At 41.4% G+C, this 27,815-nt stretch overlaps 1 protein-coding gene across 1 annotated transcript; it reads left to right on the forward strand.

Moving 5' to 3' along the window:
• Positions 1-53: 53 nt before the first annotated feature.
• On the forward strand, positions 54-23,759 carry WASHC5 (WASH complex subunit 5). Its single transcript, XM_042840093.1, has 29 exons — positions 54-125; positions 615-917; positions 2,888-3,033; positions 3,842-3,926; positions 4,179-4,279; positions 4,620-4,812; positions 5,106-5,258; positions 6,389-6,502; positions 7,050-7,221; positions 7,749-7,876; positions 8,545-8,674; positions 9,683-9,795; positions 10,324-10,490; positions 11,102-11,177; positions 11,825-11,935; positions 12,037-12,177; positions 13,524-13,604; positions 14,253-14,354; positions 14,955-15,134; positions 15,802-15,926; positions 16,263-16,425; positions 17,101-17,203; positions 17,303-17,382; positions 17,922-18,025; positions 19,250-19,379; positions 20,404-20,500; positions 21,443-21,596; positions 21,889-21,976; positions 23,361-23,759. Exons 2-29 carry the CDS (start codon positions 732-734, stop codon positions 23,415-23,417), a joined length of 3,480 nt encoding a protein of 1,159 aa, XP_042696027.1. The 5' UTR covers positions 54-125; positions 615-731; the 3' UTR covers positions 23,418-23,759.
• Positions 23,760-27,815: the final 4,056 nt, after the last annotated feature.

A 27,815-nucleotide genomic window follows, 5' to 3' on the forward strand; every position in this document is an offset into this window, starting at 1 on the left:
GTCACGTGATGGGGCAGAGCCGTACCGCAGAGCCGTACCGCCGCCCGCCCGCGCTCACCTGCTGCCGCCGCCGCTCCCTTCGGGCGGCCCTCCGAGCTCTCCTCGCTGCCTCGCGGCGGGGCGCGGTGAGCAGGCGCGTCGCTGGGGCTCGCGGTTGGGTTGAGGCGGCGAGAGAGAGCTGGGCCTCGGGCGGCGGCGGAGCTCAGGGCCTGGCGGCACGGCTGGGCGTGTGGGGCTGCGGCTCAGAGCGCCCCGCGCTGCGTTCGTAGCGGCGGCCGGCGCGGGCGAGCGCGTCGAGCACCGTGTGCGTGCTGGGGAGGAACGCGGTGCTTTTGGTTTTACCGAGCGCTTTAAATGCTGCATTTGCAGTTTATTGGCCTGCTTTGCAGGGACCGGACTCGATGTTCTCTGGAAGTCCTTTCCAGAACCTACAGTTCTGTGGCTCTGTGAAAGATGTAGGTGTGCGCTTAAAAATCTGCGTAGTGTCAGAAGTATTGTAGAGTCATTCAGGTTGGAAAAGACTGCTGAGAACATTTAATCCCATCGCTGACCCTTCACACGCCCCCTAGGCAGTGTCCCTCGGGAGTTGAATGTGCCTGCTTCTGTTTCTGCAGGTGCTGTTGATGGAGCAGCCCGTTTTCTCATTAGGATTTCTTCGTCAAACGACCTAAAAGCGGGTGGTCAAAAACAGGCAGCAGGACTTGTGCTGCGTGTTCACATCCAGCTCCACGATGGTGGATTTTCTTGCTGAAAATAACCTCTGTGGTCAGGCAATTCTTCGGATTGTCTCTTGTGGAAATGCTATCATTGCAGAGCTCTTAAGACTTTCCGAATTTATCCCTGGGGTTTTCAGGCTGAAGGACAAGGCTGATCAACAGAAGTATGGAGATATCATCTTTGATTTCAGTTACTTTAAGGTAAACCCCTTTCTTCTGTTGTTAGACTTCTCTGTAAAGCATTGTTGTCCTGAACGTAAGGCTTACCAAACCGATTCCTGACTATTGTGTTTATTACTAATGTGCTTCAGAAGTGACTGCAGTGACTTGTTATTGCTACAGTTCCTCTGTACTCAGCACTGGTGAGGCCTCACCTTGAGTACTGTGCTCAGTCCCTGCAGGAAAGACATTGAGGTCCTGGACTGCATCCAGAGAAGGGCAGTGAAGCTATGAAAGGGTCTGGAGCACAAATCTAGTAGAGAGCAGTGGGGGGAACTGAGTTTCTTCAATCATAGAAGAGGAGGATCAGGAGAGACCTTATTGTTCTCTAAAGGTGCCTGAAAGGAGACTGTGGTGAGGTGGGAGTCATCCTCCCAGGTAACAGTGATAGACTGAGTGGTTTTTGATAGGCTGATGTTGCAGCAATGAAGGTTTGAGTTGAATACTAGGAGAGAATTTATCCCAGAAAGAATGGTCAGGTATTGTACAGGGCAGTAGTGGGATTGCTGTCCCTCGAGGTTTTGAAGAACAGGGTAGATGTGGTACCTAGAGATGTGATTTAGTGGGCGCAGTGGTGATGGGTTGATGGTTGAAGTAGATAACCTTTGTGGTCTTATCTAACCTTACTGCTTCTGTGACTTGCTGTTTGCTTTATGCTTACCAAAAATTTACCAAACTGAGATAGTAACTGGGATATGCTTGCATACAAACACAAAAACAGTTTTGGACCGTCCTGCATTTTGTATAGTTTTGATCATACTTAGCCTCATCTTACTCAATTTCATTGAGCAGAAGGAGTCTGGTGCGTGCTCTGTTCACAGGCACCTGGGCAGAATAGAAGTAATAACCAGTAGCCATGCTGCATAGAGTTTTAGTACTAGAAGGGAATTTTATGTTTGTATGTAGAAGAACAGTCTTTCAGAATGTATGATGAGTCATCTGGCCTGTGAGTTTTGGCAAACACTGGTCATATAAGACTTGAGTTGTGGGTTTTCTTCTTGGGTGTTATTCCTGCAGTAACTTCAAATGTTGTTTTCACTACCAGGTTCTGAGCCTGTGCAGTGGGTCGGGTTTCTGGAACAGTACTGTGGGCAGTATGCCCATGTTCCTTTGGTTATCTGTAGCTTGTTCTCTGCAGCTGTGAAAGCTGCTTCGTGCTTTCCTGTTGGACAGTACTGTGATTGTTCGCTCACTGAAATTGTCACGTGTGCTGAATCAACAAATAAAGAGTAGTGAGCATGCAAAGTCCTTGTTTTCCTTACATCTTGCAAAGAGCTTAATCCCTCTATCATTCTCCGGTATGATTTAGAAGGAGCTGCAGATGCAGTGTAGTTTGATTTTAGCCGGTTTGTACATTTGAAATTCATATTAGTAGTACAGCAGTATTGGGGAGGAGGAGAACTGATAGGAGCTGTAAACTTTGGGCACTGACTGGGAGCCTCAGGTGCTGGAAACTTGAAGCACAAATGATTTCACAGATACCTTTAGATGTGTTTGTTAGATTTTTTTTTTTCTTAATTATTTTTATTTACACAAATTACTCGGAAACTGAAAAGCAGATAGGTATGATTGGTAAGAAATACAACTGTTGTGGAAACCAGAAGATTTTTGAATGTTAAAGAAGCAAAGCAGCACTGCTGCTTTTCAAAGTGGTTGCACTATGGCTTCAGATGCATCAGTTTTACCCAAAGTGTTAATCGTCTTTTTCCATTGCCTGCATAGAAGAAATCATATCTAAATTGATTGTGTTTAAAAAAAAAAAAAAAGTAAAATTCCTCATGGAATACATTTTCAATCATGAAGTAGTTTGGAAAACTGCAAGTTCTTGTTTTAATAGGAAAGGTTAGTTTTCTTGTAACTGTCCTTCTGGTAGTTGTGTATTTTGTGTCCTAGTGAAGAGCATTATGGGCACAGTCAAACGTTGTCTCTAAATGTAATTGTCTTTTTTGTAGGGGCCTGAGGCATGTGAAGGCAAACTGGAAGCAAAACCAGAGCTACTGGATTTAGATGAAGAATTTCGTGAAAACAACATTGAAATTTTGACAAGATTTTATCTAGCTTTTCAGAGTGTACATAAATACATCGTAGATTTAAACAGGTACAGTATCATGAATGCATGCAGAGTTTCTTAAAGACTGGATTTCTGTGGTCTTGCAAAACAATATGCCAGATCCTGGTGGGTTTGTTGTTTGGTTTTTTTTTGTTGTGTTTTTTTTTTTGTTTGTTTGTTTGTTTAGATTTCATTGTCATTATTTTCCTAAACTCAATTCTTCAGTGGGGTTGCCTTAAATTTGCTATGCCTGCCTGCAAATGCAATAGGAAAAGTTCATGTAAAAAGAAAAAAATCCAGAGAACCTTAAATCTAAGATTTGCTGTTTTTATTGGTTTTGTATGGGAGCATTGGTCTTATGGTAACATGTAATTTTACTGGAAAGCCCTTTACTAAGCAGAAATACTCTTCATCCAGATGAACAGTCTCTGTTTCTAGCTCCACCTTTTAAATTGCAGTTGACATAAATTTAACATGTTTCTAGGGGGTATTTTTGTGATAACTTGAAAGTATGATATTTCTGCTATATTTTGCACTTGGGGAGGTGCTTTTCCTTCTCAGTACATGGTTCTCAAGCTGTTACCCTTCCATATGATAATTAAGAGGATGTGAGCTGTAAGTTATGGAGTCTAGTTCACTGAGAGCATCTAGAAATGAGAGGAGTGTTTTGCCAACTGGTTGGCTCTAGCTAAGAGTTCCATCCAGACTCTCATTTTGTCCTTTGCTGCTGCTTGTGCTGCTGCAAGGTGTTCTGTTGTCTCTGTTGACTTTCAGAGGAATTTGGTCAATTGAGTTCTGAGGAGATGTATTTTGAGACTAAAGTAGTCTATTACCAACTCTTTGTCATGGTTCTTAGATATTTAGATGACCTCAATGAAGGAATTTACATCCAGCAAACATTAGAAACTGTGCTCCTTAATGAAGATGGAAAACAACTTTTAGTAAGTATTCAAAAATGTTGTAATAGTAGAAAATGAACTGATAAAAGCAAAACTAGAGAAAGATTAAAATTCTCCAAGAATACTGTAATGCTGTGGCTTGCTTTGAGGGGATCAACAACCAAAAGTCCACAGCCTGCTGTTTCTCACGTTGTATTGACTGAATAGTTGACATTCTGTTAGTTTTGTCAGCACTTGTTTGTCTTTTAATGACCCTTCAAATCGTATGTCCTTCATTCTGCTTTTCCCAATCAGTGTGAAGCACTCTATCTGTATGGAGTCATGCTGCTGGTCATTGACCAGAAAATTGAAGGAGAAGTCAGAGAAAGAATGTTGGTTTCCTATTACAGATACAGGTAACTTAGTTTGGTGTTCAGAAGTACTCACAGCAGAAAGAATGTAATATGGTTTACTCAGTTCACTGAGTCATTGCATTAAGATAAATGGAAGTGTTTGCACTTGTTTGATCATTCAGCTAGACTGATAATTCTGCAGAGCTCACTGGTTATCAGCAGAGCTCATAGCATGAGCTATTGCTATTGGGTCTCACTGCAAAACTAGAGCAAGAGATTTGAAGTCCACTGGCAGACTTTCAGATTAAGTTGTAAGATTAAGATTGGCAGCTACAAGGGAAGTGAAAGGGGGAAACTATGAGGTCACACAGCTCAGTTTTCGTTTGTTCCTGTTGTAAAACAGTGCTGCCCGATCCTCTGCTGACTCCAATTTAGATGATATCTGTAAGTTGCTTCGGAGCACTGGGTACTCAAGCCAACCTGGAGCTAAAAGACCTCCAAACTACCCTGAGAGTTACTTCAGCAGGGTACCCGTAAGTGAAACGTTCATCAGCATGGTTGTTGGCCGCTTGCGGTCAGACGACGTCTACAATCAGGTAAGTTTCTGTGAGATAAGAGGGATCTAAAACTGAATGCCAAATACTGGCTTATTATTGTAACCTGTAAAAGTTAGCAGACATCTCCACAGTCAAATTCTATATTCTGTAAAATATGTCTGCTAAATACACTGCATGTATAAACACATCCAGCTTACCTGCATATCCCCCTGATCTTGTAGTATGCTATATGTTGTATGTGTATTGATGGATAGGCAGTACTTTTTAAACCACTGCAAGTGGTTTTTGTTGCATTATATTATGTGCTGTTTTGTTTTGGTCTCCATTCCCAGGTTTCTGCATATCCATTACCAGAACACCGCAGCACTGCTCTGGCTACTCAGGCTGCTATGCTCTATGTGATACTGTATTTTGATGCTTCTATTCTTCACACACAACAAGCAAAAATGAGAGAGATAGTGGATAAATACTTCCCTGATAATTGGGTAAAATTTAATTTTGTTTTAATTTTTTTTCTCTGGGTTTCATGTTATAGAAGCAGTGTACTTAATTTGTACAGTATGCTTTCTGAAAAAAGAAAGAACAAAGCACCAAACGAGTGTTCTCTGTGCATCTGTTCCAATTCTTTTCTGAAGCAATCTTACTTTGAATGAGGCACTCTGAGTCAGTCCTTCTGGATAAGCAAGGACAGCTGCTCTTTAAATATAACAGTAATTGTTGTAAATGCTTAAACCAGCTGTATCTGATACCATTGTGGTAGAGTGCTTCGTAGGAAAATGTAGACTGGAAGGTGCATGAGGGCATCTTCTAGTCCAGCCTTCTTCTCAAAGCAGGGCTAACTTCAGATTTAAATCAGGTTATTCCTGGACTTGTCCAGTAGCATTTTGAATGTATCTAAATAGAAGGTTCTGCAGCGTCTGCAAGCACCTGTGGCTGTGCCTAATCACTCTCCTTGTGAGGAATTTCTTCATTTTGTTCAACTGGAATTTCTCTTTCAGCTTGTGATGTTTGCCTCTTGACTTTTTCCTTTGTACCTCTGATCAGAATCTGGCTCTGTCTTACACATAACTTCCATTTAAGCTGTGAAAGCTTGCAGTCAGAGAAAAGAAGGTTTAAGAGGTGTAACTCAAATAAACCCAGCTCCCTCAGCCTCTCCTTCCATAGTGAGTCCCATCCTAGTGGCCTTCCACTGAATTCATTCTAGTTTGTCCATGCCTATCATGTACTGAGGGGCTCAAATACAGACACATTACTCTAAATGGAACCTCATGGGGCTGGCAAGAGAGGAATGGTCACTTCCCTCAATCCACTGGCCACAATCTGAATGGCGTAGTCTAGTGTACAGTTAGTCTTTATTTTCATAAGGCTGCATGTCTGATTCATGTTCAGTATGTCCGCCAGTTTGCTTAGGTCGTTTTCTGAAGAATTCTTACAGGGTTTATACATAATGATAGAAGGAACCATCATATTGCTTTCTGAACTGACTAAGCCTCCAGTACACTCTGCTTCATGTCATTTCTTCTTACTTTGCAGCAAAGAACATGGCTATCGAAAGACCAGCTGCTGTTCATGCCTATAACATATCACTTTCTAACACTTCTTGTTTTCTGCTTAGGTTATTAGCATTTATATGGGAATCACTGTAAATCTAGCAGAAGCATGGGAGCCATACAAAGCTGCTAAAACTGCCCTCAACTACACACTGGATATTGCAAATGTAAAAGAGCAGGTACATAAACCAGGTTTCAGTATTTTTAGCAAGTTTTCAATCTGTGTAATCATTTCTAATATCTGTGGGTTTTTTTTCTCATGTATAGAGTTGTTTGAATTTTATTCCAATAGAATACTTACTCAAAAGTTACTCAAAAGTAACTTTTTATATATAACAAAGTAAAGAATACTTCAGTCTCAAGCTCTGGTCCTCCTAGCATTGCTTGTTTCACCTCCTTTTGTGGTTGTTTCCCCTGAGAGTTTCAAGGTTGTGACTTGACAGAATAGTTGCTGGTGCTCATCAAGGTGTTGTTCAGTATTAGCATATCTTAAGCTAACTATAATGTTTGGTTTTTCTTTAGTAACTGTTTTAGAATCTGTGTTTCTGTTGGTAATGTGGCACACAGCAAGATAGTTTTAGATGATGCTTCCTAAGCTTGTATTAGGAATGAGAACACTTTTCTGGTCTCATCCCCATTAAGTTCTTAGAAGCCCCAGCCTTGATGTACATAGTGCATTCCCTTAGAAACCAGGATTACATTGATGCAAACACTTTATGTTCTAAGGCAAACAGGTATGCTGCAGTCACTGAGCGAGTGCACACTCAGGTGCAGCAGTTTCTCAAAGAGGGCTGTCTGAGGGAAGAGCTGGTGCTGGACAATATCCCCAAACTGCTGAATTGCCTGCGAGACTGCAATGTAGCAATCCGTTGGTTGATGCTTCACACTGCAGACACAGGTAAGACCTCATTACCAGGTAATGCCAGACTGTTATTTCAGAGTTGTCTGCCCTGCTATTCCGGTGCTTCATCTTCCATCCTGAGAGCAGTTTGCTGTGTGCAGTCAGTAAAATGTCACCTGCTGTTTTTAGTGCTGTGTTGAGCTGTTATTTTGCTGTTGTGCTCCCAAAATCATTAAGTGAAGTAAATGTGCATATATTACGATGTGAGAGGTGTTGTATCTCCGTGCATTTTCTATAACAGTCTTAAGAAATGCTGATCTATGGGCTTCTGAATAAGGAGTGCTAAATTCACACTTGGTTTACAGAAGCCAGCAGAAGAGTTAATGAAGCTGAAGCACTCCAGCAACCTTTACTGTTCAAATGCAGGCTGTACAAAGCTGATGAAATCCATGTAAATGCAGGATGAGTGGGGACAAGCCTATGAGACCAAAATGGTTTTGCTTTCAAACAATTAAATACAAATTTACTTACAAAGACTGAAAAGTTTGGCCAGATTCTTTACTCTGCTGTCCTTCCTTTTTTAGCTTGTGATCCAAATAACAAACGTCTCCGCCAGATAAAGGATCAGATTCTAACAGACTCAAGGTACAATCCCAAGGTCCTATTCCAGCTTCTTCTGGATACAGCTCAGTTTGAATTCATTCTGAAAGAGGTAATGTGCTACTGCCTTCTTCACTGCTTTCCCTTTAACAGCACAACAGAAGTGAAGAGTCGAGCAGAGTTGTACATTTATTACACAGAAGAGTTAGAAGGAATGGATTCTCTTCATTTAATTGTGGGCTTTCTGTAGAGACCTGCAAATGACTGATGACTTCTTCAGTCTCCTCAGTAATTGGCAGTTTTCATTGTTTCCCAGCATCTCAGTATTTACTGAGAACTTTGCACGAACATCCGGACGTTAAGCAGTGCTAATTCTTTGAACAGGTTAAATAGCAAAGGGTGTGCTGAGCTTTAATTACGTGCTGTTTGGAATAGAGTGCCTCTTTGTAGGCTGATGACTATGTGAGGTATAAGTCTACGTTAGGTCAGAGTCTTGTAATATCTGTAAATATTAAAAAAAAAGGTGCAGGGTGTTCTATAACTGGCTGAATGCCAACAATATCTGTGTGTGTGCATATGCAATTTATTTCTATCACACTACGTTCATCTCACTGGCTGTACTTCTCAGTGCTTTTAATTTCGTATTTAATATTCTGGTAAGGTCCTGAAGTTATGCAGCACTCCCTGTAAGTCAGTTCCATCTGACCTCACTATCTTATTTTGTTTTCTTTAGTGTGTCATCTTGCCAATTTCATAAAGCAAATGCTTTGTTTTCAATAGATGTTCAAGCAAATGTTGTCAGAAAAACAGACAAAATGGGAGAATTACAAAAAAGAGGGATCTGAAAGGATGACTGAGCTTGCTGATGTCTTTTCAGGAGTCAAGCCTCTCACAAGAGTAGAGAAAAATGGTAATGACTGGAAACTGAACTGATGGGAGAGGGGAAAAAAATGCTTTTTATTTCTAAGTTGATACTGAAAGAAAATAGATGAGGTTAATATTGATAATACAAAAATATTTGACATGCCTTAGATTCCACTGAGGTCTCTTACATGCTGTGTTGCTTAGGTTTACTGTGTATACACCATATGTAAGCCTCGTTTAGCTTCCTAATATTTACATGGCTGTGTTTTTCAGTCCAGTTTGTATCGGTTTGTTTAGAGGTGGCAGGTAAGGTTATGAAATACCATTTCACTTTTCCACGTGTAAAAGAGTTCATGTTATTGTATTCTACGTAAAAAGGAGTGGAAAGATCATATCCATTAAACGTGGGGATGCTTCAAGGTTTCCTTGCATTCTTTTCCTAGCTGTAACCTGGATTTTTATTGTATCAATATTCTTTTTTCAAACCCACTTTTCTACCAAATTTCTGAGCTTCTCCAACTCTTCGAAAGCATGGATCTGTTTTTCTGAATTTCTTGCTCTGTGTTTTTGAAATATCTCTTTTTTTGATTCTGGTGATGTAAAAATGTTAGATTGCTGTCTAGTCTGATCACAAAAACTGCATAAAGCATCAGTGTAAGGGCTGCTTGTAGCCAGAACACACAAATTGCAACTGACAAGACAATTGCCTTTATAAAGCCATTTATAAAATGTGAATTTGTGATTTAAAGGGCTTCTTTGTACAGATGTTTGTAATGCCAGTTTGTTTCTATAATTGTTTTGTAATATTCACCTGAGCATTTGCTCCTTTAAAAGTCTATGCATTGAAAGGCTAGTAATGTAAAAAGTGAGATGAAGACTTTGTAAATAATCTCCCTTATGTATAGCAATTAGAGTTTCTTGGTTTTGTTTTATTGGGGTATCTTGGTGGATTGTTTGGGAGTTTTTTTGGTACTGTCCAGCAAGTTGCCTGCATCATTACTTCTTTACCACCCATGGAAAGATTTGATTATTTTTTTTTCTTGTTCTTGCATAGAAAATCTTCAGGCTTGGTTCAGAGAAATCTCCAAGCAAATAATGTCTCTTAACTATGATGATTCCACTGCAGCGGGCAGGAAAACTGTGCAGCTAATACAGGCACTGGAGGAGGTATGGCAAAGACATACAAACAATGATTTACAAAGCAGATTTTCATTTTAACAATAGGTTAAGTGTGTGTATCTTTGCAGTTTTGTACATACAGAACTTCCCTTATGATTGTAAAATAAGGGATACAGCATGAAAAATTGTGCTAACTGCAGCTGAGTACTAGTGGGGATATCTGGATGAAATGGAGAAATGAATTCAGTCCCAAATGTTATTTGTCAACATTGCTTATTAGTTTATGAGAAATTCTGAAATTCACTTGAACCTAGAGAGGGTAATTTTGAAGGCAAAATAAAAATACCATATTTTGTTACGGCGTCGTGTTTCTCTTTCTGGGTTATAACAGAATCCCAGTACATTTGCTGCACTAACTTCACAAAATATCTTACTGAACACCCTCTAAAATAGGCCAGTGTAGTGCAGTATCACTATCTGAAGAGATGTCAGGTTAATCATTTGTTTCTGTGGCTGCCTGTGAAGGTGAATGGACCGAAAAGGGAATTTTTGTTGCTGTTTTATTTGTAAATACAGGTCCAAGAATTTCACCAGCTGGAAACTAATCTACAAGTTTGCCAGTTTCTGGCTGACACCCGCAAATTTCTACATCAGATGATCCGAACTATCAACATTAAAGAAGAGGTCTTGATCACCATGCAGATAGTGGGCGATCTTTCTTACGCTTGGCAACTGATTGACAGGTATCCCAGCAGGAGCCATTGCTTCCAAGTCATCAGTGGTGGAACTTCAAAGGAGTAACGTGTGTGAATGTTTTTACCATTATGGCACAGTGAGACTCAGTGATCTTCATAGGTCCCATCCAACTGATACTATTCTGTGCTAAGCTCTCCAGTTTAAAAAATACGTGAGTTGTTGAATATATTCAACTCTCATCAACTTGACAGGCATGGCTGTTAACTCTTATCCATGTTCTGAGCTGCAGGTGAAGCTTCTACCCTGGTCTAACTGTAACAGTCGTGTTAAGTTTCTATCTGCACCCTTTAGTCTGACTAGGTTTCCCCTTTTCAACCAAAAACAGACACAGAAAGAAAAAACGTACAGAACTTCTCCATAGTGTGCTTTTGCTAAGCTGCTGCTTCATTTTCCATCCCCAATGCCATTGGCTTTACCTCCACCACCCCCACCTTACATTTTTTTTTTCTAGCCAGTAGCTCTTCTGACCAAAATCTTTTTTTAGTGAAGTTTCCCAGATCTCCTATGCCATTTCTGGATTACACTGTTGCTAATGGCAAATGAGTTGAAAATAGTTTCGGGGGAAGGAGCTGATTTGTTTTCTTTATTTTCTACTCAGCTTTACATCTATAATGCAGGAAAGCATAAGAGTCAGTCCATCTATGGTAACTAAACTCAGAGCTACTTTTCTAAAGGTAAGTATGAGGGTATGTGAAGGTATTTTAACAGTGTGAGTCAATCAAAGTGTTTGTTAAACAGGCCTTAAGTCTATAAAGTCACAAATAGTTTAAATCACTTTTACCACTATTTTCTGTATCCAGCTTTGTTAGAGTAAAATTACTGAATTAACTCAAGTTTAGTTTTACTGGAGATGAAACAGAGTTATTTACGTTATTCTATAAAGCCAGTAACATTGCTGCTAGACAAAATGGCCTCATCATCCAGCCTCAATACATTACAGCTACTTGCTGCAGACATCACTTCCAAAGATTGAATTTCCTGCATGTGTATCAGAGGAGACTGAAGATAGATTGGTTATGCCATTTTTCTGTCATAATGAAGATCTGGCATCAAATAAAAATATTGTTTGTGGAGTTAAGAATGGGAAATAGCATGGGAAGGGGAGAGAGGAGAGTAAAGTCACAGGAAAAAATAGCTTCTGCAATGATAAAGTGAGGAATGTGGCATAATACTGAACTTTGTGACATTGTAATAAAACACTGCTGCTTAGGAAGAATGTAGTACTTAGAGTTGTAGCTGAAGAGCCCGGGCAAAAGAGTTGAGTCATTTAATTCTTATTAGGAAAGCAGATGTGAAGTTAAAATGTTCATTTTGTTTCTAGCTTGCCTCTGCTCTTGACCTGCCGCTTCTCCGTATCAATCAAGCAAACAGTCCTGATCTTCTCAGTGTATCACAGTATTACTCTGGTGAGCTGGTTTCCTACGTAAGAAAGGTAGGCGTTTGGACAGACGTCGTCTCATTCTGTAATCATTTTTACACCGTTTCTGATTATTTATAATGACTGTTTGTCTCAACACTCTTTTTTTTATGAAGGTTCTACAGATAATTCCTGAGAGCATGTTTACTTCCCTTCTCAAAATAATAAAGCTTCAGACCCACGACATCATTGAAGTGCCAACTCGCCTTGATAAGGACAAGCTACGAGATTATGCTCAGCTGGGGCCACGATACGAGGTGCAGTTACAGTAGGGAACTCCTACAAATCGTACCCCGTGGGTAGCTGACTTCAGCCTAAATTTGAATAGATACTGCTCCCATAGGGTTATGCTTTTAAAAGTGGAATTGAGTGTGGCAGCGGAGTAAGAATTAAAATGGATATGTGTTATTAAATGTGAATACCATAATTTTCCTGAGGACAAATGAGTAACTTCTGTTTGCAAAAGTCTAATTTTTGGTCTTGTGGAAGAAGAGAGGAAAGTTAAATCTGTTTGTAAACAAGGATCAAGATTTTGGGCCTGGGGGCAGGGAGCACTGAACAGACCAACAGCACAAGTCTGAAATGGAGCTTTCACAGTTTGCAATGTGTGCTCCAGGAGAAGGAGAAGGTTAGACTGAATAAAGCACAGGGCTAAGCTTTTTCAAATATGAATAGAGACTGAGGGTGTGTTGGTTTGATCAGATGAAGAAGTTGCTGTTGTTCAGTGCTGGCTGTGGCTGTGTGATGTCTTCTGCACCGTTACTGGTCTGGGAGGGTGAGCAAACGTAGGCATCTTTGATAGAAGATTATGAGGAGCAGGAAAATCTGAATAGGTCCCTAATTCTCCCAAATAATATATCCTTTAGTTCTCCAAGTGTCAGTTAGAATGCCATCTTTTTCCAGCAGTTTTTCTCAAAATACTCACTTGTTAGTTAAACAGATTGTGGTCTCTAATTAAGCTGATATTCAGATCCAAGCACTTAGACTTGCACATTAAACTCAGTGAAAGCTTACTGGGGGAAGGGAGAGCGGGGATGGAGGAGGCAGTGTTCCATAATATTCTTTTAATTTTAAGGAAGCTTCTCACTTGTGGCTTCTGTGGAACTGCATTGCCTCTATATTACGTTGCAAATGTCTTAAAGGCAAAAGACTGGCTTTTCTGAACTCTGAGCATAAACATGCCTACCTAATAATTTAAAACTGAGTGTGCTGCAGTATTTTGTCAGTGGAAATATTGAAATGGATTCATTACTGGCAACAGGTTTTACCTCTGCTTCAAACTGTGTCCATAGGCTGCTCGGAGACACTTGATGTTTATAGACATGCAATAATACAGCAAGTCACATCTCCCATAATCTTTGTAAAGCTTCTGAGTAGCACCTGTTCTCTCCTACTGGTTACATAGCTATATCAGTCTAATTAAAAGAAAAATTATTACTGTACTATAAGACTAGAACAAGATGAACAGTTGGAAGTATGTCAGTGCAAGTCACATTAATCTGCAGCTGGAAGCTACAACTGGAAAATGTGTGTATCTTTCTGGAGTCATTGTCTAAATCTGTTAAATCACTTCAGTAACTTGTATCCTCTTTTTCTATTAAAGGTTGCCAAGCTAACCCACGCAATTTCAATTTTCACTGAAGGCATCCTCATGATGAAAACTACGTTAGTTGGAATCATCAAGGTAATGTTCTGTTATTTCAGTAAGAAAAAGTCACTTGGTGACTGTTAGCACTGTAGCACAAATAGACTTCTGCGAATTAGGCAAGGCTTAGAAGATATAAAGAAACAGAAACTGGAATAAAAATGGGCTTGCATTTTCAAGCAGATATTTGACATGGCATCCAGATTAGAGCTGTGTTATTTAAGATCATTAAGAAGCTACAGTTCTCCTTGTAAATAAGTTCTTCAACCTTACTTGATTTTTTATTTTCCTATTGGAAAAATGACTGCAGGCTTTTCTGAATAGCTGCTTCTTCCATTGGCAACAACTGCTCTTCCTATATCTTTCAGGACTCCAAAAGCAACCATTCTTGAAGCAATGCACAGTGCTTAATACATTCTGGTTTTTATAATTGTGCAGCATTCTTAATGGATCACTAACAAACCTTGCATATGGGAACAACAAACATTTGTTATTCAACTTAAAGGAACTGTTTATTACACCTGAAGTAGTTATCCTCTGGACATGCAGCTGGTGGGAAAGTGTGTCTGTGAGCACTGCTTCCCTATTACAAAATCAATATTTAATGTATGTCTTGGTAAACCAAATATCCCTTCATATTTTTGATACCTTTCTGATTTTCAGAAAAAAAATGTTTCTTCTACTTAGGTGGACCCAAAACAGTTACTAGAGGATGGAATAAGGAAGGAGCTAGTAAAACGGGTGGCTCTGGCTCTTCACAGGGGACTCATCTTCAATCCTAGAGCCAAGGTGTGTAACAGCTTGATTTGATTTGATTTTTGCCTGTATCCCAGCTTTCCTGGCTGGGAAAATAATTTTTCCTTCTAGGAAATAAGTTTCTATATAGAATTCCTTCATGCAAAAAGGTGAATTTCTGAACTTCTTAATGCCTCATTTGATGTTAAAATTAGTGATAGACCAGTAGGAGTACACAGAATTCAAAGACCTATTTTTGTTCTGCTCTGAGGGTCTTATGAATTGTGAGTTCACAGTTCTGTCCTTGTGGTAATTCATGGCAACATGCCAGGTATAGAATACAAAAAGAAAAAAGTAAAATAAGGATTATGGCTCCTTGTTTTGTTCCTGTCCAGATTGCTAAATCTCTATCCTAGATCAATCAATAGTGTCCTGCAAGGAAAGTTATAAAATATTTTTCCTCCTGTTTCTAAGAAGAACGATTTGAAATGTCAGACGACGTGTGACACATCTCCCAGTGCTTTTTTAGTTCTGGCTGGAGCGTAGTGAAACATGGAGAGATTGTGGTTCAAAAAGGCATTTAGAAGTCTTGTATATTTTCTTTGTATTCTACTTGTTCACCATTTTACTTTTATCATCTTCTTCCCTTCCTAGCCGAGTGAACTGATGCCTAAACTGAAAGAAATGGCAGCAACAATGGATGGATTCCATCGATCGTTTGAATACATCCAGGATTATGTCAATATATATGGCTTAAAAATTTGGCAAGAGGAAGTGTCTCGTATTATTAACTACAATGTGGAACAGGAGTGCAACAACTTCCTAAGAACAAAGGTGCTGGTCAAGAACAAAAAGTCAATAAATGCTCTTACATTGAACTTTGAGTGATAGAACACTTGTAGTCAGTCCATCATGCACAGTCCTTTCAATTGTCTTTAAATATGTTACCTGTCATGAAAAAAGAGCTGCCTCTGGCTTTTTCTGAATTATTTCAGCATCCTTTACTCTCATACAGAAGAGTAAAGTGCCCCAAAAAGAGTGCTTTGGTATCTTTGATATCACTCACTGACAACAGATATCCTTCCTTTCTTCCTGAAAGGAAACAGAAAATAACTACAGAATTGCAGTGGTGTTCTTTATATCTATAGTTAGCCATCTGCACACAGGCTCAGGTAGATGCAGTAGTTGCCAGGTCTTAGGACATTTCACATCTAGAGGAGTGAAGAGATTTTCACTTAACTACCAAAACAGTGGACAGTTTACCATTAAAAAAAAAAAGCAGATTAAATTTTTGCTAGGAGTGGAAGTAGTTTTCTCAGCCTTCACACCTACAACTTGCTTACCCTTCATCATAAGACTCCTTCTTCTCTTCATAGAGTTCTGCTGTGTGTGACCTACAGCGTTGTTCTGTGTTGTACTACTTGAAGTTAAAACAGTTTTGAGAGTGAAGGAAAAATGTGCAATGGTAACACTGTAAAATGCACTAAAACTTATTTTTCAGATTCAGGACTGGCAAAGCATATACCAGTCTACTCATATTCCTATACCAAAATTCACACCTGTAGATGAATCTGTAACATTTATTGGTCGTCTTTGTAGAGAAATCCTGAGGATCACAGACCCAAAGTAAGTACTGTGCATCACAAGCTGTATTAAAGCTGTTTGCATTGAATTGGTCCAATTCCACTGTATTCAAAGGAAATATACAGCAAATGGTTTTTGATTGACGTGTCATCATATTTATCTAAAATTTATCTAAAATTTACCTGATCTGCCTTGTGCATTTAAATAGTAGAATAGAAAAGTTGTGATTTTAGTAAAAGGAGCAAAACAATGTAAGAACCCTGGCAGAGACAGAGAGCTCTGAGTGCCTGCCTGAATAAGATAACGCGTTACTCAGATCATCACAAAAACTGTCTGCAGCTCATTCTGAAACATGCTATTTCTTCACCTCTTCCTTAGAACCACGTGTTACATTGACCAAATGAACACCTGGTACGATGTCAAAACTCATCAGGAAGTAACCAGCAGCCGTCTCTTCTCAGAGATACAGGATACTTTGGGGACCTTTGGTCTCAACGGTTTAGACAGGCTGCTGTGCTTTATGATTGTGAAGGAGCTGCAGGTAATCCTTGAACTTTAATTTCTCAAGATCGCGTTGCTTTTACTGCGTAGTGACTTTGCTGGTGAAGTATACGTTCTATTGACTTCTGAAAGTCAACTTGCCTTCAGTGATTTCCAACCCAAAGGTAGAATATCAGTTGCAGATAGACTTGTTGCTCTAGAGTAAATGGAGTTAGTAGAGGTTATGCGTTACATAATGCCCCTCAAGCATCAGTTTTGGCCTCTGTGTGCTCAGAAGTTGACCTTTTAAGGACAGGTTTTATTTTTCTATCTAGATATCAACGAGAAGATCAGACTGTTTGAGTCCACTATGATAGAAATACAGTGTCAGTTCTATGCAGTGGCCCATAGTGCCCACGAGCATAAGCAAGTCTTCCTTTGAAAAATCTAGTCCTAACCTGGTTAAAGATTTTAAGTATGTAAATAAAGCATTGATGAAGAGTTTCTACTTGACAGTTGAACTGGTTGTATTGAGGAGGTGAATGTGTAATTGTCCTAACACTGATGAGTGTAATTCAGAAAAGCAAGTGGTCTGACTACAGGATTCCAGAACTCTTCATCTGTGGAAGTTCTTGCTTCTCCTCTAGCAGCGAAAGACTGATGTTGAAAATGTGGTTGTACCATTGAGCATAGCACATGGGTGAGATTTTACCTGTCTTTCTTTTCTTTTATTTAGAATTTCCTCAGTATGTTTCAGAAAAATGTATTACGAGACCGAACAGTCCAGGATACATTAAAAGCACTTATGAATGCTGTCAGTCCTCTCAAAGGAATTATAGGTAAGTGCTGTCTAGTTAAGATGGAAGAAAGCTGGTGTTTCTGTAAACTTTCATTTATTTCTTTTCCCTTTTTTTTTCTTTTTTTTTTTTTTTTGTTAGCAAATTCAAACAAGGTTTATTCTGCAGCAATTGCAAAAACTCAGAAGATCTGGACAGCATATTTAGACTCCATAATGAAGGTAGGCTGACACTATTGATGCATAGGATCCACTCAGAAGCTTTTGGTTATGTACCTTAGACTGCTTATTTTACAGTGTTGTTTTTATGTTGGTAGAAGTCTGTAACTTTACAGATGAAGCAGGACTGGATTCATGAGAGCTCCTGAGCTCCCATTATATACACAGCTTAAATCCCATAAACTCCCTACAGTGTGGAGTGAATGTGCTAAGGCTGAAGTTTTGGGCAGTAGTGTGTCCTGAGCATGCCATGTTCACACAGAAGGCAGTCTAACATGCTGAGGGTTTAAACAAGCTGTCTCACTAACTTGTTTGTTAATCTTGCCTTTGTTACGATGCTTTTTCAAAGTGCTATGAATATTTGTGCTATTGATGAGAAAAGATGAGGGGAACAAGAATGAGGTGTAATGAGGACTTCATGTAATGTATTTTACTGTAAACTCTATTTCCTTACTCCTTAAGATTTCCTTTATTTTAATTTCTTCTTCCCCACTGCATTCATTATGACACACCACTTATTTGTTTCTTGTTTGCACAAACAGGTTGGTCAGATGCAGATCTTAAGACGGCAGATTACCAATGAATTAAATTACTCCTGCAGGTTTGACTCCAAGCATTTGGCTGCTGCGTTGGAAAACCTCAATAAGTAAGAACTAAAATGTATTGAAGGGCTGCATGTTTTACTGCAGTGTAGTTATTCAGACTGTTGTCAGTTAAACAGGTCTTGAAATCTGTATGGTGGCAAAACATGGAGCCTGACTGGATTTGGTGGATTTGAATTTGAACCCCCAAAAAACTTTTTTTTTTTAAGAATAGAAGTTTGAGTTGGGCTGGAAGAAACCCCCAAGGGTCATCAAGTTCCAACCCACTCTGCCCCAGGCAGCAGCACCTTCCACCAGACCAAGCTGCACGGATCCCCATCTAACCTGGCTATGAATACCTCCAGGGTTGGGACATAAACAACTTCTCTGGGCAGGCTGTTTCAGTACTTCACCACCCCCTATGTAAAGAACTTTGTCCTAATTTCTAATCTAAATCTACCTTTTTTTAACTTGATGCTCTGTACCTCTTAAGGTACTAGAAAGCTGCTGTAGGATTGGACAAGAAAAGGCTCTAGGGAGATAAGATCTCCCTCAGCCTCTTCTCATAGACAGGAGAGGTGCTCCAGCTCTGATCATCCTCTTGGCCTTCCTCTGGGCTGCTTCCAGCAGGTCTGTGTCCATCCAGAGCTGGATGCAGTGCTACAAATGGTGCTCACAAGAGCAGAGCAGAGGGGCAGTCACCTCTCTTGCTCTGATGGCCATGCTTTTGATGCAGCTCAGAATACAATTGGCCTCTTGGGCTGCCAACACCCCTAAATCCTTCTCGATAGGGCTGCTCTCAGTCTGTTCTTCACCCAGTCTGTATTTGTGCTTAGAATTGCCCCAACCCAAGTGCAGGACTTGCATGTGGCTGTGTTGAACTTCATGAGGTTTGTGCATCTTGCCTCCGAAGCCTGTCCAGGTCCCTCAAGCATGTCCTGCACAACGTACAGCTGCTGTAACTAACTCAGTTAATGTAAGCAACTCAGCTAGAAATCATATGAGCATGTTAGTGGACAGCAGGTTTCAATTGTGCTTGGTTTTACCTAGACTTGAGGTCATTTTTGCATGATAAATAGGAACGATGAAAGTGGTGTTAATTTTTAAACAAAAATGTATTTATAGAAAGATCTAAAAAAAAAATGAGAAGTGGTTTACTCTTACTTGTAACCATTTACAGATTTTGTGTGCATGAAGGGTTCTGTATTAATGAGATGTGCCATCATGTGAAGTTTACTTCTGGATAGTTCAAATAAAGATTTAATGCAATCAATTTCCTTCTCTTTCAGAGCCATACTGGCCGATATAGAAGCACACTATCAGAATCCATCACTGCCTTATCCTAAAGAAGACAACACTCTTCTGTATGAAATCACAGCTTATCTGGAAGCAGCTGGCATTCACAATCCATTAAATAAGGTCAGGCTGACGTTTGAGTGCTTGATATAGTAGTTTGCAGATGACACCAAGCTGGGAGGTGGTGTCGATCTGCCTGAGGGCAGGGAGGCCCTTCAGAGGGATCTAGATAAGCTGGATCACTGGGCTGAGGTGAATGGGATGAGGTTCAACAAGGCCAAGTGTCGGGTCCTGCACTTTGGCCACAACAACCCCATGCAGCGTTACAGGCTTGCGGATGAGTGGCTGGATGAGTGTGAAGAAGAGAAGGAGCTGGGGGTGTTGGTTGATGCCCGGCTGAACGTGAGCCAGCAGTGTGCCCAGGTGGCCAAGAGGGCCAACAGCATCCTGGCCTGCAATAGAAATAGTGTGGCCAGCAGGAGCAGGGAGGTGATCATCCCCCTCTACTCAGCACTGGTGAGGCCACACCTTGAGTACTGTGTTCAGTTTTGGGCTCCTCACTACAGGAAAGATGTTGAGGTCCTGGAGCGTGTTCAGAGAAGGGCAACAAAATTGGTGAGGGGTCTGGAGCACAAACCTTATGAGGAGCGGCTGAGGGAGCTGGGATTGTTCAGTGTGGAGAAGAGGAGCTCAGGGGAGACCTCATTGCACTGTACAGCTTCCTGAAGGGAGGTTGTGGTGTAAAAGGGTCTGGCCTCTTCTCCCAGGCAAATAGTAGGACCCGAGGAAACGGCCAGAAGTTGTACCAGAGGAGGTTTAGGTTGGACAATTAGGAGAAACTTTTTCTCTCAGAGGGTGGTCAGGCACTGGAATGGCTGCCCAGGGAGGTGGTGGAGGCGCCGTCCCTGGCAGTGTTCAAGAGGCACCTGGATGAGGAGCTACGAGATATGGTTTAGTGCTTGTGGTACAATAGGAATGGGAGGGTGGTTGGATTAGATGATCTTCAGGTCGTTTCCAACCTTGCGATTCTATGATTCTGTGATTCTGTGATGTAACTTGCTTTTTTCTGTTTCACATGTTATTAATTGGAGGGGAGCATGTTATGGAAAACCTATGCCTTTTTTTTTTTTTTTTCCTCTCTCCTCAGATCTACATCACAACAAAACGTCTGCCATATTTTCCCACTGTCAACTTCCTGTTTCTGATTTCACAGTTTCCCAAACTTCAGTACAGCAAAAATTTAGGTATTGTACAAGTTGCTTACTGTTTGTCTAAATCTAATGAAAGCCTATGTGAAATCACTTGCCAGCTCACCCCTAGCTTATTTGTTCAGCATGCTGTCATATGGTGTGGGATGTCCCTTTGGCCCATGTGGGTCACTGCTCTGGCTCTGTCCTGTCTCAGCCCTTTGTGCCTCCCAGCTCCTTGCTGCAGGGCAGCATGAGAAGCTGAGACCTCCTTGCCTCAGTATAAGCACTGCTCTGCAGCGAAGAAACATTGGAGCTATTAATATTATTCTCATCCTAAATACATAACAGCACCATGGCAGCTGCTAGGAGGAAAATTGACTCCTTCTGAAAGGTGCTTACAGCAAGAGCAGGGTTGGTCTCTTCTCAATGGTGACAGTGGCAGGACGAGGGGAAATGGCCTCATGTTGTGCCAGGGGAGGTTTAGGTTGGATATCAGGAAAAACTTCATTACAGAAAAGGTTGTTAAGCACTGGAATAGGCTCCCCAGGGAGGTGGTTGAGTCACCATCCCTGGATGTGTTTAAAAACTTGGATGTGGTGCTCAGGGACGTGATGTAGCAGGGGGTTGTTAGGGTTAGGGTAGTATGGTCAGGTTGCAGTCGGGCTTGATGATCTTGAAGGTCTTTTCCAACCTGAGCAATTCTGCGATTCTATCCTAGCTGAAACCAGGACTTACTGAAGCAAAACAAAGTGGTGTAGGAAACAACATCCAAACTGCTGACTTTGCCATTCCATCCTTGCCTTAATGAATGTCACTAAGCCATTTACTGTGAGAGAAACACAGTTGCTCTGTTGGCTTTTGATTTTTGCGTGGACAAGCAGAACAGGTGGCACAGAAGAAAATCTCACAATAATACATAACATACGTTTGCCTCTGCCACCAACAATAGGTTGTTCTATAAACATGCAGATTTGGATTGTTTTTTTTTCTGTGCAGGAGTGGTGTGCAGGCGGCCAGCTGATCAGATCGACTGGCTTCCCTTAGTTCTGGGGCTCCTCACCTTGTTGAAACAGTTCCACTCCAGGTACACAGAACAGTTTCTGATTCTGATCGGTCAGTTCATTCGTTCAACGATGGAGCAGTGCACCAGGTATCCACGTTCACTTTTCCTTATGTATCACCTCCATTAAGGGTTCCCATAGCTTTTTCAGAGTGTGTTTGTTTTTTGTTGGTTTTTTTTTTTTTTTTTTTTTAGTAAAGTACACTTGAAATAATAATATTGTTTGACTTGAGTGTAAGATTGAAGTGTGTCTCTTCTTGTAATGAAATCACACAGTACACCATGGAGGAAGTATTATTTGAAGCTTGGCATTCTTGTAGAGCGTTACACAGGTAACTGACCTGTTGATAAGATGGTGGTCTTCATGTTTGTTTAACACTAGCCAGAAGATGCCAGAGATGCCTGCTGAGGTGGTGGCTGCCCTCATGTTCCTGGAGGATTACGTTCGCTACACAAAACTACCGAGAAAGGTAAGAACAAATTCCCTGTTGTGTCATACAGCACTGGCTCTGCTGTCCCCCCTGAACTGCAGTGTGTCTACATCTGAAGGCAGCAGCTGAAAGGGACTTCAGGATGCTGGGGAATGTCCGTGTGACAGCCAATGGTACAGCAGTTTCTACAGCAGCTTGAATCTGCCTTTTCAGACTATTCAACTGCTATTCACTGCTAATTATTTTTCTCTCCCTTCATTCCTGTAGTTATATTTTTAGATGGGGGGGGGAAAAAAAGGCTCTGATCAGACATTCTAATCTGCTGGAAAGAGACTTGTACACATTCTAAATGTAGCCTTGTTCAGGGAAACTATCATGCTGCAGCTGCATACCATACTCATGCCTACTCTAGAACGTGGCATCATCTGTAAGTAAATATCCAAAATGATGGGCTTGGTAGGAATGTCCAAGGAGCAGTCTTTACCCTTTTTAGATGTTCTGTAAAAGAACACCCAGCTAAAGTAGAGGTGAGAAATCTGTTACCTAACAGGAGTGGGGCAGAATGGATTTTTTTGAGTCTGTGTAACCTAGAGCTCTGTACAACTTGTGTTACTTCTGTACTTGGTGAACTATCTTCGTATTAGTCCTTGTGTCTTTATGGTAAATGTATTTTTCTAGAAAAGTCAGAGAGGGTGAAAAATACAGGAAGGATTTCTGTTTTGAACGGACTGGAGGAATAGCTTGTTTCTGTTTAATCTTCAGGTCTGTTGCTGGGGGGCTTTCAGGAAAGGGAGAGATAAAACTGAAGTTGTGAGATGTTGCAGAATGAAATAATAACAAGCTTAGCAATATTCTAAGGGCTGAGAGCTGTTCAGAAAGTCTGAGTCTCTGGCCCTTCATTTCCTTCCCTTGCCTGCCTTCTAAAGAAGCAGGGCTTCCTGGGCAGCTTCTCTGTTTCACACGCAAGGAAAGTCTGTGCTTGTAGAGAGATTTTCTGTTAGGATTAAGTGCAACTTAGCAGCATTTGAAGATGAAATAGTTGTAATCTCATATGTAAATAAGAAGTCATAACCCTATCTGATCTAGTCTGTACCTTAGTTAAGAAAACTTGCTGATTCCTAGATGTACTTTGGGCTCAAAGGGAGGCTTTCCAGTGTTACCCTCATACCCCACCCAGTATCCATCTGCCAGCTGCTGGCTGGAGAAACAGCAGAGTATGTCAGCATTCCTCCACTCTTACACTGTACCTCCGGGCCCAACAACTTCCCCCAGCCCTGGGCTTGCTTTACGTTCTGTGCGTGGCCCATGGCTCCTTCCTTGTTCAGGTCACTGGGGTTGGGTGCTCGGTGGTGGATGAAGCTGTGTTAATGGGAGAGCAGAACACATAAATGAACAATGAACCTGACCAGTTCCTTTTCTTTAGGTCGTTGAAGCACACGTGCCTAGCTTCATATTTGATGAATTCAGAACTGTTCTGTGAATATGGAAAAGGACCAAGGCTAAAACAAGGGACTGAGGATGAGAAAGGCACAGCTGCTAAGAATTGTCATTCTTCTGTGCTTTGAGACAGCTGCAGGTACTGCCTCACCAAACTGTAACCATCAGCTAGCCTCTGTTTTCATGCTTGTTTACGTCTTGGCATGATCTGCGCTGAATCTCATCCCCACACTGCACATCTTGTACTGCACATTATAAATGTGTCATTGCTTATGTATAAATCATTCAGGTTTTTTGTTCTAAGTAACTACTTGTGGAAACTAGACTTTTGTATCACAGATGAGCAATGCAATTGGAAATAAAGAGATTGAAATGCTTGAAATAATTCCAGTTTCCTTATTGAAAGGAGCTGGAGGGAGAAGGAGTGTACAGAGAAGAGAGGTTTGGTGTCTGTATCACTGCCATAGCACTAAGTGGTCCTGCAGTGCTCACCAGGAGCTCTCAGAACTGAGAACATCCTCTCATTGCAGCAGCTCAAAAGGCCTCATATGCAGCCAGCTGGGTAACCACTCCTCAGCTTGGGTCTCCTCTGCTGAGGCACTGAGTGCCAGCCTGTGGAGCTCAGTGCTGCTGAAGTGGGTTGTTTCACCTGCTGCCAGAAGGAGGTGCAGAGCAGGAGAGAGAGACATGCACAGAGAAATTAATAACCTCAAGTCTTTCATCTTGCCCCCATGAGTTCCTCTTTGAACTCGGGAACAAAAGAAATGTATCAAAGTATTTCTCCCCATTTTTAACAGTAAAAGCTTTTCCTTGAGAAAGCTCTAACTTTTCCCCAAATGCATATAAATATCCTGTCCCCACCACAGAAGTAGTTTCACAAAGTTGGTTCTGGACAAGCTAATAGAGAGAGAAAAGATTAAAACATGACAGAGCCTTTGTTACTAAGGCAGTTGTGACTAATTTCATGTTTCAGGTCATGTTTGAGTAACCTCAGGGAAAAATCTGGTAGCAGCTTAACAGTGATGTGAATTACTGCTGTAACTCAGTGAGCAGAAAAACCAATTGTGATGAAATCATTAAGGAAAATGGGGGTTCACAGTTCAAATATTCCTCCCTGGAAATGATCATTTCCTCTGGGCAGCCTGAGCCAATAAGGGGCAACCAGTCTCTGGCAGGAGTTGGGGCTGGGTGGGCTTTAAGGCCCATTGTGACCCAACTGTAATTTCATGAAATACATTACCAGGAGACAGAGAAGTGCTGTGCATAAGCAAATGCAATCTGGGTACAAAGAAAACCACAGTAAATCAACATTCTGTTTCCACTGTCACACCATTACCTGCAGTTCCTGGGTTACGGCATGGCCACAGAGCAGGCACAGCTGTCAGCTTACAGCTCACCCTTCAACACAAATACAAGAACTTGAATGAGCGACGGGGAGAGCAGTGAGCCCAGACACCCTGAGGCAGCAAATCATCCCTGTGCCCACTGGGAGGGATGCACACTGCAGTCAGATCATTGCCAATGAGTGGCATTTCAGTCCAGAACCAGATGATGACAGAGCTTCACACACCAAAAAGCAAAGCAAGAGTTGCTTGAGGGCAAAGCACACCCAGCACCTCCTCAAACAAGCAATCCAGCTCTTGCTGGGTCCTGCTCTGCAAGAGGACCTACACCTGGGAAGCCCCATGGACATTCAGGCTCTCAGTACTCAATCAAGGCCATACACTATGAAGTTCATAAAACCCCACACAGGGCAGCCCGATCCACCCAATGCTGGCACCCATCCCTACTCCCCATTAAGCCCTTTTCCCTCCAAACGACACCCAGCAGGACTTCAGTGCAGCTGAAGAAAATCCAAGTGCTCCCCTGGAGAAACAACCATTGAGATAGAATAGGCGAGACCATTTCCAAGTCACCTATGAGAACACAGTAAACCCCACGAAGCTGCCTGGGTGCTGCTCATGGCCTTGCCTTTAACGAGCATCGTATTTCAGTGCATGGATTACAGATGTGCTTGAAGCCTGGTTCACATGCTCTCTTCACATCTCTTGAGCCTCTGAAAACACCCCCAGCAAAGCCTGGAGCATCTCATGCTCCTGCTGTAGCACACAGCTGCTGGTGCAAAGGCTCATTCCATGCTTAGTTGTGTTTCCCATGATTTTTTCTCCTTTATTCCTTCACTGACAACTCCCAGCCTCCCATTCCCTTATTGGCTGCTGCTGCAAACTGAGCAGCTCAGGAAGGGCCTTGGAGACTGCAGGGTCTCATTCCTGAGCACTTACAGCTGGACACCTGGGCATCTGTTTCTGCTTTATGCTACTTTGCTTACAGTTAGCAATGGTGTTCAGTTACTTCTTAAAACACCCCATCAACTTTTCCTTTTAGTACCTTGGATAACTTAAACGCTGCTGTTCATTGCACAAAATGGAGCAATCCATTTTAACTCTTCCTCTGCTCCTTTATTTTCCTCCCAGATTTCCACAGATGTTTGGAAACCCCCCCCAACACTGCTGCTGTTGCACACACATTGTCACGACCCGATGGTAAGCCAACTCAAGAGTACCTGTTCAAAACCAAATCAGTATTCAGCAGAGCTTGGGCAATACAGATCAGGAACAGCAATTGCTGCCTGCTGGTACTTGCTCCCTCCCCAAACACACCGCAGGTAGCAGTGTGACAGCTCTAAGTGTAAAGCTTCCAGTGCTCCTCAGGTGTTAACACTTCATTCACATCTACAGGAAATGATGCACTTCTCTTTCCTGAAGCTGCAGAACACAATATTTAAGGCTCTGTTCATGCACCACCCCAGAGAGGCACTATAATATCTGAGACTTCTAACATCTCATTGTACTACTGCTGTCAGAAAGGCAATCAAGGTATGAACTCCAAACTCAGCAGCTGGTCCAAAGCTAATCAAGCACTCTGTATCAGGTGATAAGAGGGAATGGGGGGGAAAGAAAACTACCACTGTTGAAGCAGGCATCAAACATGAACCCAGAACAGAGGAATCACTCCTCGCATGGAACCCAACACCGCACACCCGCATAGCAGCTGATTCTTTTTAAAAGATGAAACTAAGAAGCCTCTTCACCCCCATTTTCTGGTGAAGTGCACACTTAAAGCAAATAAAAAGAAAAATCAAGGACAAAAAAGCAAAACAAAAGACCCAAAACACTTCACCATCACCAAACAAGTTTCTCCCATTACCTCCAAAAAATGCAACGCTGTCATGCCTGAATCAACTCCACCTACAAATGAGCTTCTGTAGCACTTCTGGGCAGAGAGGGCACCTTACCTTGCTCCTACCTGTGGACGTTGCTCCCTAACCAGCAGCTTTACTTCTTTTGCCCACATTTGGCTCAGGAACTCTTTCTGAAACCACGATACTTTGCTCTTGCACAGACATGCAGTCAAGATCTTTCTCTCCTCTGCAGTTTTCAACCAGTGATATTTAGCCTGATCAGCAGGACACTGAGCCAGGCATTGGCTTCAGGAAAAAAAATTGTGTATGCATTTAAGCACTTTTAAGCACACTGGTATTTCCTGGTAAGTCAAGACCCAATTGAAGTCATCATCCAGAGATACACAAGAAATCTACAGGTATAACATTTTATTTAAGTTAGCTGAGGGTGTGTATTTGGCTCAAGATTGTTTATCTTTGAACTGAAAGAGACTGACCGTAAATAATATTAGAAATAGGAAATGTAAGAGCAGCCAATCTTCCCAAAGTTGTCACAAGCTCTGGAAACACTTGTATAAGTGCCAAAAATTTTGCCTCCCCTCACCAGGGGCATCATTGAGTTACCATAAATAACGGTACCTGAAATCTGAAGTCTGCATGCTCAGTGAACATGCCTATAGGTATCAAAGTGACACAGATATCAAAAGTGATCATGGTTAGAAAAATATACACATTTTTGTCTCATCTGGAGAAGTCTTGGTCATTTGAAATCTCCATTGAATAAAACACTAAAAAAAAAAAAAAAAAAAAATCTTTTCCACAGATTTCTTCCCCCCATCCAACACAGAATGTGTATTTATATACAGCTTATGCAATCTGTCATTTCCAAAACATACAGTCCAAGTTTTTAAGTACAAAAGAACACAATGTGTTGCTGCTCTCTAGACCATACTGACACACTGCTGGTTTGGCAAGCCAGAATATGACAGCCACGTGGTGATACACAAAGCAACCGCACAAAAGGGAAAATGGAAGAACACAAGAACAAAGAAAAGCAAAGTGGTGAAGGAGGAATATTGCCCAGTAGTAAAACACAAACTCTCAAGTAGCCTGCTGTAGTATCTACAGGAAAAGATATATTTCAAGTATTAAAAGGACACTTGAATTGTACTTCTCACAACCTTCCAAGGTAATGTTAAAGAGTGCCTACTGGAAACAGCCCGCATTCCAGTTGTTCCAGTAGATGGCTGGTTGCTGTGC

The sequence above is a fragment of the Centrocercus urophasianus genome, unplaced genomic scaffold (assembly GCF_019232065.1).
Source record: "Centrocercus urophasianus isolate 14NV4802_14NV808 unplaced genomic scaffold, USGS_Curo_1.0 seq_11, whole genome shotgun sequence".
In the NCBI taxonomy this organism is placed as follows: Eukaryota; Metazoa; Chordata; class Aves; order Galliformes; family Phasianidae; genus Centrocercus; species Centrocercus urophasianus.

Excerpts from the sequence above, each read along its gene's own strand:
- WASHC5 (XM_042840093.1), top strand. The coding sequence starts at position 732 with ATGGTGGATTTTCTTGCTGAAAATAACCTCTGTGGTCAGGCAATTCTT. Across the intron at positions 3,034-3,841 it reads TACATCGTAGATTTAAACAG|ATATTTAGATGACCTCAATG; the intron begins GTACAGTATCAT and ends CATGGTTCTTAG. Across the intron at positions 13,605-14,252 it reads CGTTAGTTGGAATCATCAAG|GTGGACCCAAAACAGTTACT; the intron begins GTAATGTTCTGT and ends TCTTCTACTTAG.